Genomic DNA, 20,076 nt, shown 5'->3' with positions numbered 1-20,076 from the left:
GTCTCAAATTCAAATCACTCAAAGACTGCTGGACTTAGAGGGGGTTAAAGTTGGACATTTTGATCACACAGAGTTTTATTCAAATGAGTGTAATTTTTCATCCATTAGTCCTAGCAAAAATTGTCCAAAGGAGTTCAGAGAGTAATTTCTTCATTGTTTCCAAAAAAAATTAATTTTTTTTTTAATTTTATTCAAAAAACTCCTTCTTTTTGCTCAGAAGGCTCTTTATAGTCCCATAAATCTTGTTATCTCCATGGTCTTTATGTTGTTTTTTTTTTCGCTCAAAAGAAACTTAGACCATTAGAATTTACGCCGCACACATTGGATTAACCATATTATGTTTAATATGTAACCATAATATGGTTACTTGAATCAATAATATGATTACTTGAAACCACAATATGATTATTTTAGACAATATAAGACAATGTTATTGGGTCACAATATGATGCTACAACATCACATTATGATTGATAATACAATATTATGATGAAATTTTACTACTATATTTAATCATAATATGATATCTTAAAGCCTCTGATTAGGCTTTACGTATTGTTTTCCTAATGGAAATCTTCGGTCTTTTCGAAACCATTATATGATTATATGAAACTATAATATTATGGTTACTTGAAACTACAATATGATTACTTGAAACCACAATATGATTATTTTAGACAATATAAGACAATGTTATTGGGTCACAATATGATGCTACAACATCACATTATGATTGATAAAACAATATTATGATGAAATATTAGTACTATATTTAATCATAATATGATATCTTATTACACTAATAATGATCATAATATGTTTTAACTTTAACCATAATTCTAACTATAACATGTTGCTCTTAGATTATGGTTACCACAACCATATTTTTTCTCTGCGTACATGCTTTATTTCTGCCATAGATTAAACAACAGAAAAAATACTAAGCTACAGAATAGACTTTAGATATAATTTTGAGCCCAAATTACATAATTTCGACTCGGTCTGAATGGGCTATTATACGACTTTAATCCAACATTAGCTTTTGATCTGAACAGAAAATAATCAGAGGCTTTACGTGTTGTTTTCTAATGGAAATCTTCGGTATTTTTTTATATAGTTGTTTGACATATTTTGCCTTATTAATATCTGCTAGACCTTTTTTTCTTTCCGATCTTGGTTCTCTTTCAATGTTCAAGTTTTCCTTATTGAATGTTTTTAAACAGTACCGGAAGAACTTGTAGGTTTATAGAAAATCTTGTTCAGGTAGAACGAATTGACCACATGATGTTTCTAAAGCCAAAAAATAGAAAGCATTTTCAAAAGAGCTCCCAACATATCTGGTAGGAAAACAGCCCGGTTATCTTAGTGCTCGGACTATTTGGTACAAAAAGTTAAGGCTAATGCAGGTTTAAAACCATACAAGGCTCAAAAAGTTCCTGACAGGAACGCTGCTAAAAATTTAAAGGCCAAAAAACAGAGCACGGAAATTGAAGTCAAGTTTTATAAACTTTACGACTTCCTGGTCAAAAATTTTATGTTGCTGATGCTTGAGGGAATGTTGAAGCAAAGTTTAGAACCCAAATGCTGACAAGATTTCCCAAAAAGTCCTTGGTATGACAAGCAATATGCAGTTGCACTATAAAAACGTTAATAGAAGGGTTTCCGAAAAAGATTCAAAATTTCATAACTAGTGATTAAGACTATAAAAATATATATATATATTTTTTGTAAGTTGTAATAATAATTGAATCAAATAAAAAAAAAATAAAACTGTAAGTTTCGATTAAAAACCAATACAAATACCATGTTGCAAACAACATGTAGAACTTATTTACTCTGTAGTTTGACATACAATCGCATCGAGGAAATGTATATTAAAAGAGAAAATACTATTGTACGAGGTGAAATTTATGACATTTATGAAAATTCTTTTGTGGTATAGAAATAACATAACAGAATGAATTTGTATAAAGATGTGGTTTATGTAGTGTGTTGGAATTTTGTTCAACAAGAGTGTGACATTCTTAAAAGTTAAATATATCCGTGATTTATATGGTTCATATGTAATATTACGAGTATATTTGGTTTAAATAATATTTGCTTACTTTTATACAATTTCTTTTGCAAGTGACTTTATTAAAAAGTAGTAGTGTCTTGGTAATGCAAACAAATATTATAACCGAAATTGTAATTTAACAAAAAACATGTTAAACAAATTTGTCATAAGGTTACTGAATAACTATGGAAACATATCAGGGTAATTTGGTATAAGATTTGGAATAGTTTACTGTTAAAAAGTCCGTTGTCGAAGTATATACATACGTACGACAACACTATGTAATGTTGACAACGTTGCGTCTGCAATTCGTTGTCGAAATCTAAATTTTATAAATGAATTTTAAGAGTTTATTTTAGTTAAGAATTCATTTAAACAAAATAACTACACAGAGGGAAAAGAAAATATACACGTCTGGTACCAAATTGACACCAAAGTCTTTATAATTTTTCAATAACATCCGTTGTCAAAGTATTTACATACGTAAGACAACACTGTGTAATGTTGACAACGTTGCGTTGACAATTCGTTGTCGAAATCTAAATTTTAGACGCATCCGTTGTCTAAATGATAACAAACGTGTTAAGCTCACTATTGACAAAAAATCCGTTGTCAATAGTGAGCTTACCACGTTTGTTAACATTTAGACAATGGATGTGTATAACATTTAGATTTCGACAACGAATTGTTGCAATGCTGTCAACATTACATAGTGTTGTCGTAAGTATGTACAGCTGCGTTCAAAAAAATAGGAGTGAGACTTAAAAATAATTGTGCATCTTAATTTAAAAAAGAAAGATTTACAGAAATCCAATATTGTTTCACGATATTTGTTTGTTAAGTGTTTAAAATACAAAACAAATGAAATTTTGTATATAGGTTCATTAGTTTTTTAGGTATTCACTTTTTTCGAAATCCATATCCGAATACGACTGTTCAAAAAAATAGGAGTACCGTATATTATCTAACCTAAGTTAGATTAATTTCCTTTATTCGTAGTAAATATTAAAAATTTAACATAAAACTGTTATATTTAGATGATTTTGAGCTCAGTTCATAATTATTTCATTTAAAATCCTGAAAGAAAATGTCAGAATTGACGAAAATGAAATCTGTTCAAATATCTTGAAAATTATAAAAATATCGCGAAAAAAATATGAAAATTCTCACGGTAATTGCATTAAAAGATTTTTCGAATTCTTTAGGAAGTCAAATGTTTTAAAATCTGTCATAAAAAATAAACATTTTATTCAAAAACGATAAGGGCTTCCCATAAGCGCTTATCATTTTTTAAAAATTAATCCCATTAGGGCGTCCCGAATTAGTGAAACTAAGCCAAATTGTAGTTATTAAACATCGTGATCAATATTCAGTTAGCTCAGATCAATTTTTAAACAAATCTTTTTTGAAAAAATTTAATTTTAGACTATAAAGCATATAGTGAAACCCATAAAGTTTGCCAAGTAACACATTTAGAGGTGGTTTCATAAATGGATGAGTTTTTAATGCATGAATACGACAACAAATTACATTTTAATTCTAAATGAATTCAGAAAATATATTGGAAGTCCATTAATCGAAAAATATTAAGCTAAAACCAACTTTCAAGGAAGTTGTATAATAGGAATGATTCATGATGGGCCTTGACAAAAAGGGTATGGTATAAAAAATTGTAAAATGGTATCGTAGACCAAATGTTGTAGGTAAATATATTACCCCAAGATATGTTCTCATATTCCCAATAAACAAATTTGATAAAATGGCGGTATTGTGGTATGAAAACATTATTGATTCCAAATTGTTGGAAGGTCGTTCCATAGGAAGTAGGCCATTACATGGTTGTCGACTAACTGATTCTACATCAAAACGTTAAAAGACTTTGCATATAACGTATTTTAAGGTTTTCTGAATAAATAACTGCATATTTGTGAATAATCGGCCACGACATGTGTCATCAAGCCCCTCAAAACCGTTGTCGGAAAGACATTAAGTTCCGGAGGCTCATATATTCAAATTCTAAATAAAATCTTGACAAAAATGACTGACTGTACTGCTACATATTAATTAATAATATTTTAGATGAAATTCCCTTCGTTTTTGTTTTTATTTTAAAAATATTTGAACTTAAATCGAATACTCCTATTATTTTGAACAACAGATTTTCTATATAAATTTAAAAATATATACATATATATTTTTTTAAATAAATTTCTTAAATATTTAAAATAACGATTATAAAAATTAGAGAACATGTTAAATAAATAAATTATAAAAATATTTAATTGAAAATCTAAATCTTTCACTAAAAATTTATATTTGAAATTTTTGAAATTTTCACTCCTATTATTTTGAACGCAACTGTATATACTTTGACAACGGATGGTATTGAAAAATTATAAACAGTTTGGTGTCAATTTGGTACCAGGCGTGTATATTTCTTTTTCCCTCTGTGTATTTAGAAAAATCGAGCCAGACTTTTTCCATTAATAATAGTTTTATTTTAAATTTACAAATCTTTAATTAGAATCCAAATAAAATGCATTTAATTAAAGCAAACACTAATTAAAAATCCAAAGCTACTGTTACAAGTATTATTTAGAAATTGAAAAAAAAAGAAAATATTTAGTCCAGACACAACAACCTGATGCTTTTTTACTTTACTAAACACCTTCCTTATAAAAATAAAGTTCAAAAAATCCACTATTGAATTCAGGAAAATGCTAAAGAAAAGAAAACAATAAATTTTATCTTGGCATCCACACAGTATTTTTATTTAACACTCGAAGTGGAAAAAAGTGAAATTTGTAAAGGAATTAATAAAAAATACGTACAATACGAAATTAGCCAAAGGTATAAGTGAGTAGTGTTTTACAAGAAATGGCTGTAATCTGAAAAATGACTCCCAAGTTGTTGCTTGTATCTTAAATTGCGTTCACTATTTGTTGAAAGTTATTTAAAAGAAACAATACACGGACTCTATACGTTGAAAATGGTGGAAGTGATGTAACATGCACTGAAAGTTTATTTTAAATGCTGAATTGAAAGTTATATTTAAATTTACTTGAAGGTACTACTATACACTTTGCATAGAAATACTAGTCTAAACTTTTGTTTTATTATTAGCAAAGTTTATTCTTCAACTTGCAAGGATATATATTGATGAAATATACACTTTTTTAAAACAATATTAAAGAGAATGTAAACTATACCAAGTAAGAAATTATATTGGGGGATTCAAATAAAGATCACACAGGCTGGTAAAACAATGTTTTATTATCAAGAAATGGATACATTGCTTCATGAAGATTATTGACAAACTCAACAAGTGCAACATTTCAAAAAAAAAAATGATTCAAAAAAAGCGGGAAAATTGAAGCAGGATTACAGGGAATCAGTACCAAATGCAAATGATTCGTTTAAAGCGAGCATTAGCCGAAAATTACTCAGAATATGTTACCAGATTTTGAAGCGGAATATTCTATTATGACAAGGCATAGCTACATGTTACAATACCTTATAAGTGGCTGGAAAGATATACCTAACCCGTATTATAAGTCTCTGGCATATGTTTCACTTCAAAACTGGATTTCACAATGTTTCACAATAAAAGCTAAAAATTTGAAAAAAGACACAATATTTGATTCATCTTTAAAAACAAAGACTTTATGTTGGTGGTATTTAAACTATTTTGGATCTAAGTGATCTCACAATGTACTAATTTTAAGAATATTTGCTTCGATTTAAACTTTATGATTTGAGTTCGATTCGTACTTGATTTTAGTATTTTTTGGAAAAAAGTTCATTACAAAAACATTTGTTTTATTATAAATAGAATTGGAGAGTGAATCTGAGTCGGTTGGTGTAATTAAGGATAGGTTTAACACAATCTATATATATATATAAAATTCTAACGTTACTGACTGACTAACTTACTCACATCATCGCACAGCCTAAACGGTTGACGCTAAAAAGCTGAAATTTTAGTGTAAATTCAGGAACCACATATCACCTAAACTCAAGGAGGTACAACAAAACTTAGGGTAGAAGGGGGACCATACGCCACTTTTTTTTTGAGGCGGCCTCAAATTAAAACCACAATACATATTCTTAATTTTTTCTTGGTTCGGATACTTAGATATGTTGGCTTTAGTTTTATTCCTTTCAATCTTTCCTAAGTCATCCCCATGTACATATTTTTTTAACTTTTCCGCACTGACCAAAAACGGCGATATCGCCCCATCCATGGGGTAAATACGCCAAGGGGATGGGGCAGATTTGTAAGTAAAATAAAAGATAAAATTACAAAAATAAAAACTTATTTTGCTGTTTTATACTTTAATTCATTAAACAAAGTATAATAAACCAGATATTTATTGTTTATTTCACAAAACTTAACAAAGAAATTAAAACAAATTATTACTGATTTTTTCTATATTTTAACCAAATTTTGTTCTACATCACAAGCATTACATATATTTGGCGCATGTGCCCCACGGGCAGTTCTGGGGTTTAGTTTCAATTTTTTTCGGGCTTCAAATTATATTATCGAAAATATTATTATGTCTTATTGTTCACTATTATTGACGTTCTAATACTGACCAATATATTTTTTCTATCACAAAAACTAAAAAAGTTAGCACAAAAAGTTCACACAGTGAAATATTTTCACAGCCCTTTGAAAAACAAATAATCATGTCTGCCTCCCATCATATGTAAAGTTAATGTTTCAAATTTTCAGGGATGATAGATAATCGACAAACGAAAACAAAATTTGATAATGCGATAAAATCGATTTCTCAGTTTTCAAGTTATTCGCTATTGGCAGATGTGCCCCTATGGCGTATGATCCCCCTTCCACCCTAAATAGTTATCGCTATGTATGTATCTTTTAAACTAGTGAACATAGAAATAAAAATAAGAATACAAATTTAGTACTTTTTGATTATTTGGACGTTTAAGGGGTGAAAATTATACCTATATTTGGTACTTTTTTCACATCCTATTTATTGGCTTACACATATTTGAATTACTTGGAATAACATTTTTATTTCGTCAATATGGAGGGAAAAAAGTACCAAAATGGAATAAAAACGGGAAATTTTATTGAATTTTATTCAAACCAATTTTTATTGAACCAATCTTGATAAAAAAACTTTTTGAGTTTTCTATAATATTGAACCTAGAGTAATGAATTAAAGCATGTACATATATACTACAAGCATACCCTGGGTGCTTCGCTACCCTAACAAAATTAAATACATGCAAAATTTGGATTACTTTTATAGAAAATTTTAATTGATTAAAAGTTTATATTTTTACGTTCAATATTATTGAAATTTATCACGTGAATAAATTCGCATTCGCAAATACACGCTCCTTGTATTTTTAATTTCATTCGTTTAGAAAATGCCGAAAATGTCGAAAGTACTATTTGAAAAACGTACCTTTTATAAATGTTCATTCAATCAAATGTTTCTATGTTCAATATGATAGAAAATTCAAAAACTATAATTTGATAAGCGAAAATGTACCAAAAGTCCCTTTCATTAGATTTTCATTCACTCAGTCCCTAAATATTAAATTTTTTATTTCTATGTTCAATATCGTAAAAAAATCCAAAGAGGTATTATTATTCAAATTCTGTTCAAATTTATGTTTTAGGTTGAATATTTGGAAAATTCAAAAAGTACCATTAGAGAGATAAAAAGTATTAAAAAGATCTATCCTAAAGAATCTTATTCAATAAGGACCGTATATATTTAATAATCATGTATTTTGAATTCATATTATAGAACATACAAAGAGTATCAATTGAAGAAAGAAAAATAAATTCTACCTTTGTGAAAATTAAAAAGATTACCATTTTCCCCCTGACGCCTAGGAATAGACTATTTAGAAAATTAAGTTTAAGAAATATTCCGTGCTTTAATCTATATATCAAACTAAAACGATTAAAATCTGCATTCATTTGTTCGAGAAAAATTGTGGTTTCAAAAAGTACCAAATAATTTACCCGAATTTGGTCTTTATAGATCTTAGTACCCGAATTCAAAAGTAATATACCAATAGCTTATTTTGTGTGAGTAAATTAACTATTTTTTCAAATTTTATAAAAATTGGCTCAAATTGAATAAATAATATTTCCCTTTTTTACCTTTTTGGTACTTTTCTCCCAGTGAAATAGCAAATATGTTGTTTCAATAAATATTACAGAATTAGCACATAATTTAATAGGTATACCTCAATAAGTCGAAATTTTCTGAATGTGCCAAAAAAAATGCCAATAATACTTTTTTTCCTTTTACGCCCAAAAAGGACTGAATTTTAAAAAAGTACGAAACAGGTGTCTCATAATTTTGGAAGATATATACAAAATATTTACAAACATTTCATTAAGTTTATTTGTTAAAAAGTTATAAAGGGCCAAAAAAAGGTACCAAAATCACCTTTGTTACACATTTTCACCCCTTAAAAGTACGAATTTCAAAAAAGTACCGGACACCCATCTGCTCATTTTGAGATTAGATACAGGTGCATTTAAAATTTTTCTTATATCACTTATATTGTATTATTAAGATCACCTCTTTTACCCGTTTTCCCCCTTTTTTACCCCTAAATGTACAAATTTCCAAAAATCCCTGCTTAGTGGATCTACATAACCAAAAACACATCTACTGTCAAAATTTAATGATTCTAGGTTCAGCCGTTTGGGCTGTGCGATGATGAATCAGTCAGCCAGTAACGCTACTCTTTTATATATAGATAAAAGGGAATATATTGGTACTTTTTCATTCTTTGACTGATACTTTTGGAGTCTTTTTTAAAATTGAACCTAGAATCGTAAAATTTAACACTCAGGGACTTAAATAAGTTGAAGTCTGTAGTCCAGAGTGTATGAAAATCTTTAAAGAGGTATTTTCTGGTAATTTTTTGTTCTTCACTTATAAATTTTCTACAATATTGAACTTAGAATTATAAAGTTAAATATGCTGCGTCCTGATTGAATTTAAATCTATAAAATGGGTACAATGGACTATAGTTTGGTACTTTTTCGTTCCTCAACTCGTATTTTTTTGAGTTTTTGTAATATTAAACTTATAAATATGAAATTAAACATGCAGAGTCCTGAGTAACAGAGAATATATAAAAACGGAACTTTTAGCCTAGAAATATGAAATTAAACAAGGAAGCGAGTGAGAATTGAAAAATTATTACGTAATATATCTTAAATACTTTTTCTTTATTACAAAAATACTACGGTAGGATTTATGTTTATATCATTTAATTGCAATGAGGGTAGCGAAGCACACCGGGCAATGCGAGTAATAGCATAATCCAAAAACATACATAAGTAGATTTAGAATGGATATAATAAAAATTCCTAAGATTTTTTAGAAACTTCCCTAGAACCATGAGGAATGATGAAAATTCTAAAACATTAAGAGGGATTTATAGTATAACAGTTTAATTTCCATAGATTCCCATTTTGAAAATTGTTCTATGGCATGCATCATATAATTTCACTTTCAATTTAAGTTATTCCTGCCACATTGCAAAATTGTTTCCATTTCATACTATGTATGTATGTACACTAGGGTGGCTCCAAAATGGAAGTTGCTGATGTTCACGCCGAAATTGAAAATTTGGTCTAAGGCACCATTTTTCAAAATTTTTGTCCTGACGTCTATATTTTGTGAGCTGTATCAAAGGATAAAAGGTCCTTTTTAAAGGTTTTTATGATTTCTATTATATTTTTTGCAAATAAACCATATGCAAATTTAGTATCATATGAAAGGCCTTTGGGAGATGATTTCAATGACATAACACAATTTTGTTTACAACTCCAAAATTATTACAAATCTTGTAATTTTTTGGAAAATTTTTGAGTTTTTTAAATTTTTATTTCGTATAATAAGATTGCCGGCGGCGCGGCATACCAATTGTTACTGGCGGCCAGCCGCCGCCGATTTGAAACGTCTCGGCTTATTTCTCTGGCGTATATAGGGGTCTATAAATTCAAATAAACTTCGATCTAGATTGAATTGTGAAAAACGGAAAAAACAGTTAAAATGTAAAAAATCTGAAAATTTTCCGAAAAATTTAAAAATTTCGATTTCTGATACGCAATTTAAAGCGTCTCTCAATGATTCCAATATTTCATATCTTTCCTTTAGAAGAAATCATAAAAACCCTAGGACTTTTTTATCCTTTGATCCAGCTAATCAATATAGATGCCAGGACAAAAATTTTGAGAAATGGTATCTGAGAATCAATTAAACTTTAATTTTAGTTGGGAACATTGACACCTTATTTTTCCTCCATAGAAAAGGGGACACCCTAATGTACACTAAAATTTTACATACGTTTATGTTAATAAAACATTAAAAATCTAACAGGATTTTTTTATAGTTTAGAAATATTTTGTTTGAAATATTTATGTACTCGTTAGTTCAGCATTTATAACTGAAATGAATAATTCATAAATATACAAGTAATTTACATTTATTTATAGATAGCAATTGCAAAGAATAAGTTTCGATCAAGAACACTTAAAAATAAAGTAAAAAACAATATCAAAAGAAATTTTTAAAATAAACATAAGGAGATTTTGAAGAATTTAAAGTTAAAAGTAATAGCAAAAAAGTCAGACATATTAAAATTCCAAATATTATTTGAATAAAGTAAAGAAGAGAAGGGTTTTGGAAGATAGAAGAGGAAATAAAAAGTTAAGAAAAAATATTTTCTATATAACTTTCCTACATATTCTTACAACTTGCTATGAATATAAGAAAATAATCATTAAAATAAAGTGAATTTTAATATAATTGCAACATTAACAAGGCCACTAGCAATCACAATTTTTACGAGTTATTTTTTTAACAGTAAGTAATTAAGGGAAAAACAAATTCATTTTTATTTCAATATAAAACCAGGTCAGTCTTACAAAGAAATCGGGGAAAAATAAATAAAATAAAATACAATATGTATAATACTTTCTCAAAATAAACAATTTTATAAATGTTATCGCAATAGCAGATTAATGAACATGATATTACATCCTTTTTGTCATTCTACCTTTACATTTCAAATTTATCAAAAGTGAACTAAAAATCAACTAAAAAGTATCACAAATTGTTAATCTCTGCTGTGTAATATCCACTTCATAGAATGGATATATTTCCTACTCTTTTTTTTTTTTTTTTGCACCCAAAGTTACAGCAGCAAAACCTTTTGAAGCATTAAAAGATTTGTATTTGAATGCAGATGTTTGGTTACAGATGTCTATCAATATTCACTGTAAATACTGTGTGGAAAAAATTGTAAAGAAAAAAAAAGCGAATTGCAAATTTGAAACTGGGCTGGCTGCATTTATTTTTCCGTTTAACTGTTTTTTCACTTTTAATAAATATTACAGCTGGAGGTTGTTTAATGGGCGGTTAGGGTTTTGAAAATAATAAGTTAGAAAGATTAGAAGACACTGTTTTTAATAAATGTGGGTCATAAAGTGTTATTCTAGTTTTAACAACAACTAAAAGTGAAATATGCCAAAAGAAGTAGTCTTCGAATTTTTCGAACTTAGATTCAATTCTAAGCTACTGATTTAAATTTAGTAAAATTAAATTAATCACCCCTATAGCCAATCAAAATTTTACACTTTTTTCGTTCACCAACTTTTTGACGTGAAAAACAATTTCCCTATTGTGAATTTTGTAAACAATAAACAGCTGTTGCAAACAAAATCAACTATTGTGAATCAAATGTTCACGGCATTTTCACCATATCAATTTTCCCTTCTAGGAACAGTATTTTTACTTCATATTAGAATTTTAAAATTTAAGATTATTTTTCTCAACTTTTGTCTAAAACGTAGATGAAGATTAAAGTACAAGTCATACTTGAAATAAGTACACATCGGGATTGAGCTCAAATCAAACACATTTTGGTATTAATTCAATCTTGGATATCCCTAAATCAAACTTATGTATTTGCATTTCTCAGTACTTTTTTACATGAAACAAGTAAGAGTTTTATATTCCACTATGACGAATCTTTCATAAAACTTGACTTTCATAAAAATAGCAAAACATCTGAAAGTTTATCGTCACACTATTTAAAAATCCTTAAAACAGTATAAGGAACACTTGAACATTAAAAGAAAACCTGGATAGGAAAGAAACAAGTTCTAGCAGATATTGATAAGGCAAAGTAAGTCCAACAACTTTGTCAAAGAGAACCAAAGACTTCCATTAGAGAAGCACATCGTAAGCTAATAATTAAAACCTGGATCGGAAAGAAAATAGGCCTAGCACACATTGGTAAGGTAAAATAAATCCAAAAACTCCGTTTAAAGATAAACAAAGACTTCTGTTAGAGAAGCATCTAGTAAAGTTAAATGCTCTGATTCTTTTGTATGCAGAGCCAAAGCTAATAATGAAAACCTGAATCGAAACGAAAAAATATATAGCAGATAAAGCAAAATAAGTCCAACAACTGTTTAAAAGGGAACCAAAGACTTACATTAGAGAAGTATGTAGCACGTAAAGTTAAATACTCAGCTAATAATGGGTTCAAATCGTATAACGTTCAGAAAGTTCCAGAACAATCTGGTAAAAAAAAACTTGCTGTGTGATGTATGATGAAACTTATGCAATGGAAAAGTCTTTTCATTGGCATGACACTATTGCTAGGCTAGGGGCTACACAAAATAGAAAGAAAAATTCTAATTTAATCTTTTAAAAACACCAGCTGCAAAATACTTTCTTATCATTTACAACACTTTATTAATATTTCGACAAAATTTTCTTAATCCACTTCTAACATTCCAAATAATAATAATTTTTAATGTATTTTTAAACATTTTATAATGTTTTCATTAAACATGTTTAAAATATTTAAACATTTGTCACACCTAATTATTGCTACAAAACATTTTTTTTTCTTCATTTTTATTTAATTTAATGTATAAAACGTGCCTTGTTCTTTAACACAATTACCTAAGTACTTTATATTTGTTTCCACCACCCTCCAATCCATGACGAAAAAATTGTGTTAAAATTTAAGGATTTTGTTTAATTCTCTTTTAAATTGTTAAGAAATTTAAATGTAGAATCATTCAGATTTTCAACAGTTTATAGCTCTCAACGACAAATAAATAAATAAATAAACCACCCTCTGGTGGTAAAGACCTTTCCTTAACCTTTTTCTGTAATAATGAAAAAAATTACAAATTCTAACAATTAAAAACAATTAGGTCTCTTAGCAGTTAATGTTTGGCATGTAGTGGTTAATGAGTTGGCAATAATACAAGAGGAAATAAACAATAATGAACACCATCATGCCGATGAAATCCATACGCCGTACAAGGATTTGGAATGGGTGTATATTGTTATAGGTATACGTGCATGCATGGAACAATTATAGGATCATATTTACATACTACATGTAACCAATAAAGTTAACAATTAAACAAAAAATGTGTATTTGTCCTGAACATTTAATAAGAAATACATGTTCGTTTAACATTTTGCAGCAGAAATAAATGGTGTAAATTGAAGGAGTACTCTTGATCAGACACCCACCTCCCCTTCAACGTTTAAAAGACGAAACCAATAATAGCCCCCTTATTCAAATTAGTAAGTTATTTTAAGTGGGCATAAGGCGACTACAGATCGCCTTCCAAGAAATAGCTTGGAATAATGAAAAACCTTAACTAACTAACTAACTAACTAACTAACTAACTAACTAACTAACTAACTAACTAACTAACTAACTAACTAACTAACTAACTAACTAACTAACTAACTAACTAACTAACTAACTAACTAACTAACTAACTAACTAACTAACTAACTAACTAACTAACTAACTAACTAACTAACTAACTAACTAACTAACTAACTAACTAACTAACTAACTAACTAACTAACTAACTAACTAACTAACTAACTAACTAACTATCTATCTAACTAACTAACTAACAACGAACAGTACTATATACTACTACAGCTATCTACTGTAGGGTAGCTCCAGTAAAGCACGTATGTTGTTTGCTGCGTCCGTAGCACATATAAATGTATTGGCAACAAAGGCAATTGTTTGTTTGAAAGTCAACGGCAGTTGCAATTTATTGTTACTGTTGGATAGTAGTAATAATACTACAACTACACCGTTAGTATTTGTATATTTTCTTGTTGTTTTGTTGCCTTACTCTCTTTTAAACAATTTTTTTTTATTTCAGTATTTTTTGAACCAAGTCCAATATCGACAAAAACCAGCGACTACTTAATAAACATGAAAACATATCCGTTGGCATACCAAAACCAACAACATCAGTTAAAACAACAACGCAAAAAACGTAAGCTACTAAAACAACAACAACAGAAACAAGAGCAGCAACATAAAGTTGGTAAAGAGGAAACGGATGTTGCACTTGTTGTTGGCCGGGCAGCATGGTGGATTCCTGTATTGGCAGCAAACAACAATATGCGAAATTTAACATTCGCCGAAGCATTGAGAGATTTTCTACAAAATGTTTCATTTCATTGTTATGGAAAATTAGTTGAAACAGGACGTCGTTATCAAGAGAGGTACGTTTGTATGAGTGTTTTTTGTGATTTTTTTTTTTTTTTTTTTTTTGTTTATCCAGATAGATGTTGACGTCGAGCTACCCATATGAAGAAACAACAAATTGGTTATTTCTTTGTTCAAGAGTGTGTGTAATAGCGTACTTGATGTACGCAAAAATGTATTTGATTTTTTACACCAGCGTAACACGTTAGTAATTGGCCAATACACCCACATTTTCTTTTCATATCCTATTTTTATCCTTTTTTCCTGCATTACGTTCTTTTGTATTGTTGTTACAAATAACAACAATCCATTCGTTCGTTCATTCCATTACCCTTTTTGTCAAAAACAATACAAGAAAGAAAATTAATTACATACTCTATTTATTTTTGGAACCCAGACTATTTTGGTTGGTTTTCCATATCGCAGCATTGTCTACGCTAATTATTTTCCTCTTGAATAATCGCAATACTGGCGGTCAACTATTGACGACCACCATATATGATCCTTTGTATCCCATACGTAAAGTGCCATTTCCAGCAGTTTCTATTTGTTCAATAAATCGCATCTCCAATGCGTCTGCCACACGTTACGCTGAAGAACTGTAAGTTTTTCTCTATTAACACTGTCATCGTGGATTTTAATTAGTTAGTAGATTTTAATTGTTGTTTAACTTGCCATTCCATATTTTCTAGTAATAGAAAGGATCCCCGTAAACGTGGAGTAAATTACTTTTATGAACAAATTAAAATGTTGCAATACAACTATTATGTACAAGATGACATAAGCGATTACTATAAGGCACTGACATTTCAAAGATTTTTGGATATATACGATCGAGAGGATTCAGAATTGTTCTACAATACCCGAAGACGAATGGCTAAGGTAAGCAAATACTAAAACAGAGGCTACAATCGTTTTTAACTGAGAAAACATATATAACGGCTTGTATATAAATTTATAGTGAACTAGCTGAACCTGAGCCACCGGCAATAATGTTGATATATCTTTTTCTTCTTGTAATTTTAAAAGCTGTCGGTTATTTTGGTTTAGTTTAAATTGACTGAAAATTGTACGGAACAATTCTCACGATTCCTGAAACCTATTTATACATATTTGAAATTTTGTCTCATAAGGCGTGATAGTTCCAGAATTTATTGATTTCGAACAAACATTACTCTTTAATTGATATAGATTATGGAAGGCGGTCCTATATATAGACTTTATGTTATATACTGCCACGATTTACTCATTTATTAGATGTATGTATCTGCAATATAATATTTTATTATTATATATCGATATTTATATGGACTTTACAGAATTTGAAAGATAATTTTTTAAATGCCATTACTTTTCATTGAAGTAGAATCATTTGATTTTAATCTTTCGAGAAATCTTAATCTTAAGTTTGAAACCAGATTCGGATTCAGCGCAGCTTAATACTTTGTAAAATATACTGTGTTCTCTATGTTAAAAATTTGATGCCTGTTTTATGGACCAATTCTAAAAACTCTTGTAGAGGTCACCTATAAAGTTTTTAGTTGGTTCGTATCGCATCATATCAATACTTCCCATTTTCAATACTAGTTTATCTCTCTTGGGACCTATAGTGTTTTCAACAGATCGGCGGACATATATGGCCAGATCCTCTTTCTTAGCATCAAAATGTTATTTCATTCTAAAAACAAATCATAATAAAATAAACCCTTGGCTACCGAGTTTGTCCTACGTGGGATCGGATTCATTTCCACACCTTTAAAGTAAAAATCTCGAAAATGCTCTAGGAGTTGTAATTCGTAAATACAACCTGTTTGGATCTTGTTCGTGACTACCTTTGGATAACATGTTCAACCTTTCAGTAAACAATACTGAGAACTCAATTCGAGAACTTAACTTAATCAAAGCTTTAAGTTATCGAAACAAAAATTTAAATTTTTATAAAAATTAAGGTTCCGAACTAATGAAATTTATCTGGGAAATATCATAAAATATAATTTAAAGAAAATTATTTTTAAAGTAAAATAATTTCGGGTCCATAGCAATAAAATTTTTAAAATTTTGGAAATACATAAATAGTTTATCACAGCAAATATTGTTTAATAATTTCTTATAGTTAAATGATACCTAAATATTTATATTTGTCTCATAATTTCAGCTTACACCCAACTGTTCAGATATTTTAGTACAATGTCGTCTTGGTGGCAAATATATTAATTGTGCTGAAGAATTTAAGGAAACATTTACATCGAAAGGTCTTTGTTGTACATTTAATAACAATAAAAAGTAAAAAATTTAAATATAATTTATAAAATATTTAATAATGCGAATATATACATTTCCTTATAAAGGTATTCAAAAGTACGTAGTTTTCGCAAACGTTATTTTGGTGAAAGCTTAGGCTTAGTATTGTTACTAAAGGCTCCACATGACGATGATTTCTATAAAATGTTTACTTTAGATGGATTTATAGTAAGACCTAATTACTTCAACAAATTACATATACAAGATATTATCTACTATATTTTTAGGTTGATATACATTCACCATCATTATATCCTGATCATTCATCGGGTGGTGTTGAGGAACGTTTTGTACAAACAGGAATTGATACGTATTTAGCAGTTACACCACGTATTTTTGAAACTGTTAGTGAAGCAAGATTTTTAAGACCTAAGGCGGTCAGTTAGAAATGTGTTTACTTTCCTTTAACAATATACTATTAATTTCAAAATTTCTTTATTTACAGCGTAATTGTTTATTTAGTGATGAACTTCCTCATATGTATGGGAATGGTTATACTTTTAATAGTTGTGTTACACTTTGTCGTATACGAAGTATTTTTGTTCTGTGCGGTTGTATGCTTTTTCCAACACCCTATGAAAATTTAACCAATCCTATAGATACGGTGTTCTGTAGTTTACAACATAAGGAGTGTTTAATGCGTTATGATTGTAAGTATTTATTTTATAAATGCATATGAATTTTAAAGGAATGAATTGATTATTAACTAACTTATGTAAAGAAATGGTCAAAACCGAGCAACTTTTCACATAGAGAAGTTGTCACTAATAGTGTAACTTTTCCTACAGAAAAGTAATGAGTGATCAGTAACTGAACAACTGAGCAACTTTTAATATAGAAAAGTGAACAGTAACTGAGCAATTTTTCCTATAGAAAAGTGATCAGTAACTGGGCAACTTTTCCTATAGAGAAGTGATTAGTAACTGAACGACTTTTCCTATAGAAAGTGATCAGTAACTGAGCAACTTTTCGTACTGACAAGTGATCAATAACTGTGCAACTTTTTTTCTAAAAAGGTGATGAGTAATTGAAAAACGTGATCAGAAACTGAGCTTTTTTTTTAATAGAAAAGAGATACATATGTAACTGAGCAACTTTTCCCATAGAAAAGTGATTAGTAACTGAGCAACTTTTCCTATAGAAGAGTGATCAGTAACGGAGCAACTTTTCCTACAGACAAGTGATTAATAACTGAACAACTTTTTCTTTAGGAACGTGATCAATAACTGAGCAACTTTTCTTATAAAATAGTGATCAGTAACTGCGAAAAGTGAACAATAACTAAGCAACTTTTTTACAGAAAAGTGATCAGTAACTGAGCAACTTTTTTTTACAGAAAAGTGATCAGTAACTGAGGAACTTTTCCTATAGAAAAGTGATCAGAAACTGAGCAACTTTTCCTATAGTAAAATGATCAGAAACTGAGTAACTTTTTTATAGAAAAATACCTGAGCAGAAAAGAGATAAAGTAACCGGGCAACTTTTCTAATATAAACAAAATTTGTCCCTTAATAATTGTGTCTTATAAAGGCAATAGAAAAAAATTATTGGGAAATTCCAAATGTTAAAGATTTTATATAATATTTTCAATATCATGTACTAATCATACATGTAATTGTTCAATTATTTGAATGAATTAATTCCTGGTAAAAACTGTCAATGTCATTTACAAGCAATATCGAATCATATTATTATATAAACATTGTCTAGTAGTTAAATAATTGTTTTTTCCAGTTAAATGGTATAATGTCATAACACAAAGACAAAATATACGTGGTCTTGAACGTGAAATGGAAGATGCATTATATTGTCCAGATTGTTTACCCTCTTGTACGGAGACGAAGTTTAGTGTCCAAGTAATGGGTTTGCCATTAAATGAATACAATATGAAATCATTTCCGTAAGTGCTAAGAGAAAATAATAAAAAATCTTTAAAATACAAGCATTTTTATACCCTACACCACTTTAGTGGGGAGGGTATATTGGGTTTGTGCTGATGTTTGTAACGCACAATAAAGTATTAGAATCTTTTTCTGAGTCGATTTAGCTATGTTCGTCCCTCCGTCTGTCCGTCCGTCTGTCTGTCTGTCTGTCTGTCTGTCCGTCCATGTAAACCTTGTAATCAAACTACAGGTCGCAATTTTGAAGATAATTCAATGAAATTTGGTACATGATCTTCTATTGTCACAGGGACGAAGCCTATTGAAAATAGTTAAGATCGGTCCATTATTTCACCTAGCCCCCATACAACTGAACCTCCGAATAGGGCTTGTAAACCTTGTAATCAAACTACAGGTCGCAATTTTAAAGATAATTCAATGAAATTTGCACATGATCTTCTATGATACCGAAGACGAAGCCTATTGAAAATGGTTAACGTCGGTCGATTATTTCATCTAACCTCCATACAACTGAATAAGGATCTTAAGTTCATAATTATGTTTAATATACTCGTATCCCCACAAAAAGCTGCAAAACCAAGTTCTCCACTAGCCTTGATGACCCTCAAAAATTGTATAGTTATAATTATTATAGGATATTATATGGTCGGCCTCGATCGACTATAATTTCTTACTTGTTTTTACTAATTTCTGTTTTTAGTGAATATAAGAAAAATTACTCCGATTTGGCTTTGGTGCGTATATTTTTTGGGGAAACAAGTGCAATTTACTTTAAAAGAGTATTGGTGGATTCGTGGTTCGAAATATTCAGTAAGTTTTGTTTGAAAGAATTTAAATCCCAATTTAGTTGTATTTCTTAACTTTAGGTCATGTTGGTAATATTTGCGGTATTATAGCTGGATTTTCGTTAATCGGCATTTGTGAAGTACTTTTCTTTTGTATACAACAGCTGTGTAGAGCCTATAGGAATGAAGCACAATTGGATGGAAATCGTAGATTTACTAGAGATCAGCCCCTAATGATATTACCATGAGATATTGAAATTTATAGAATACTACTAGTTCACAATTTTTGTTAAATGTAAAACAACTTAAAGAATAAATTATTTCGAAAAAGTGGTAAAATCATATGATATATAACACTGTTTTTGGAATATTAATATATTTAGAAACTTGAATAAGTTATGAATCGATTATGGAACTTGTTGAAGAAAATGTTCATTATCGGATTTAAGCCGAATAAAATTTT

The 20,076-nt window shown here is 29.1% G+C and overlaps 1 protein-coding gene across 1 annotated transcript; it reads left to right on the top strand.

The window, feature by feature from the left end:
- The first annotated feature begins 3,815 nt into the window (after window positions 1–3,815).
- Window positions 3,816–19,861, top strand: LOC119600968 (sodium channel protein Nach). The gene is made up of 12 exons (XM_037951572.1): window positions 3,816–3,879; window positions 13,308–13,448; window positions 14,295–14,643; window positions 15,024–15,227; window positions 15,319–15,508; window positions 16,782–16,909; window positions 16,975–17,071; window positions 17,161–17,304; window positions 17,373–17,577; window positions 18,662–18,827; window positions 19,529–19,638; window positions 19,695–19,861. The coding sequence occupies exons 1-12, from the start codon at window positions 3,816–3,818 to the stop codon at window positions 19,859–19,861; spliced, it is 1,965 nt and encodes a 654-aa protein (XP_037807500.1).
- The last annotated feature ends 215 nt before the right edge of the window (window positions 19,862–20,076 follow it).

Source organism: Lucilia sericata, unplaced genomic scaffold (genome assembly GCF_015586225.1).
Source record: "Lucilia sericata isolate MDLA Ls3-8-SP2 unplaced genomic scaffold, ASM1558622v1 Contig000132F_arrow, whole genome shotgun sequence".
Lineage (NCBI taxonomy): Eukaryota > Metazoa > Arthropoda > Insecta > Diptera > Calliphoridae > Lucilia > Lucilia sericata.
This window is presented reverse-complemented; position numbering and strand designations above follow the sequence as displayed.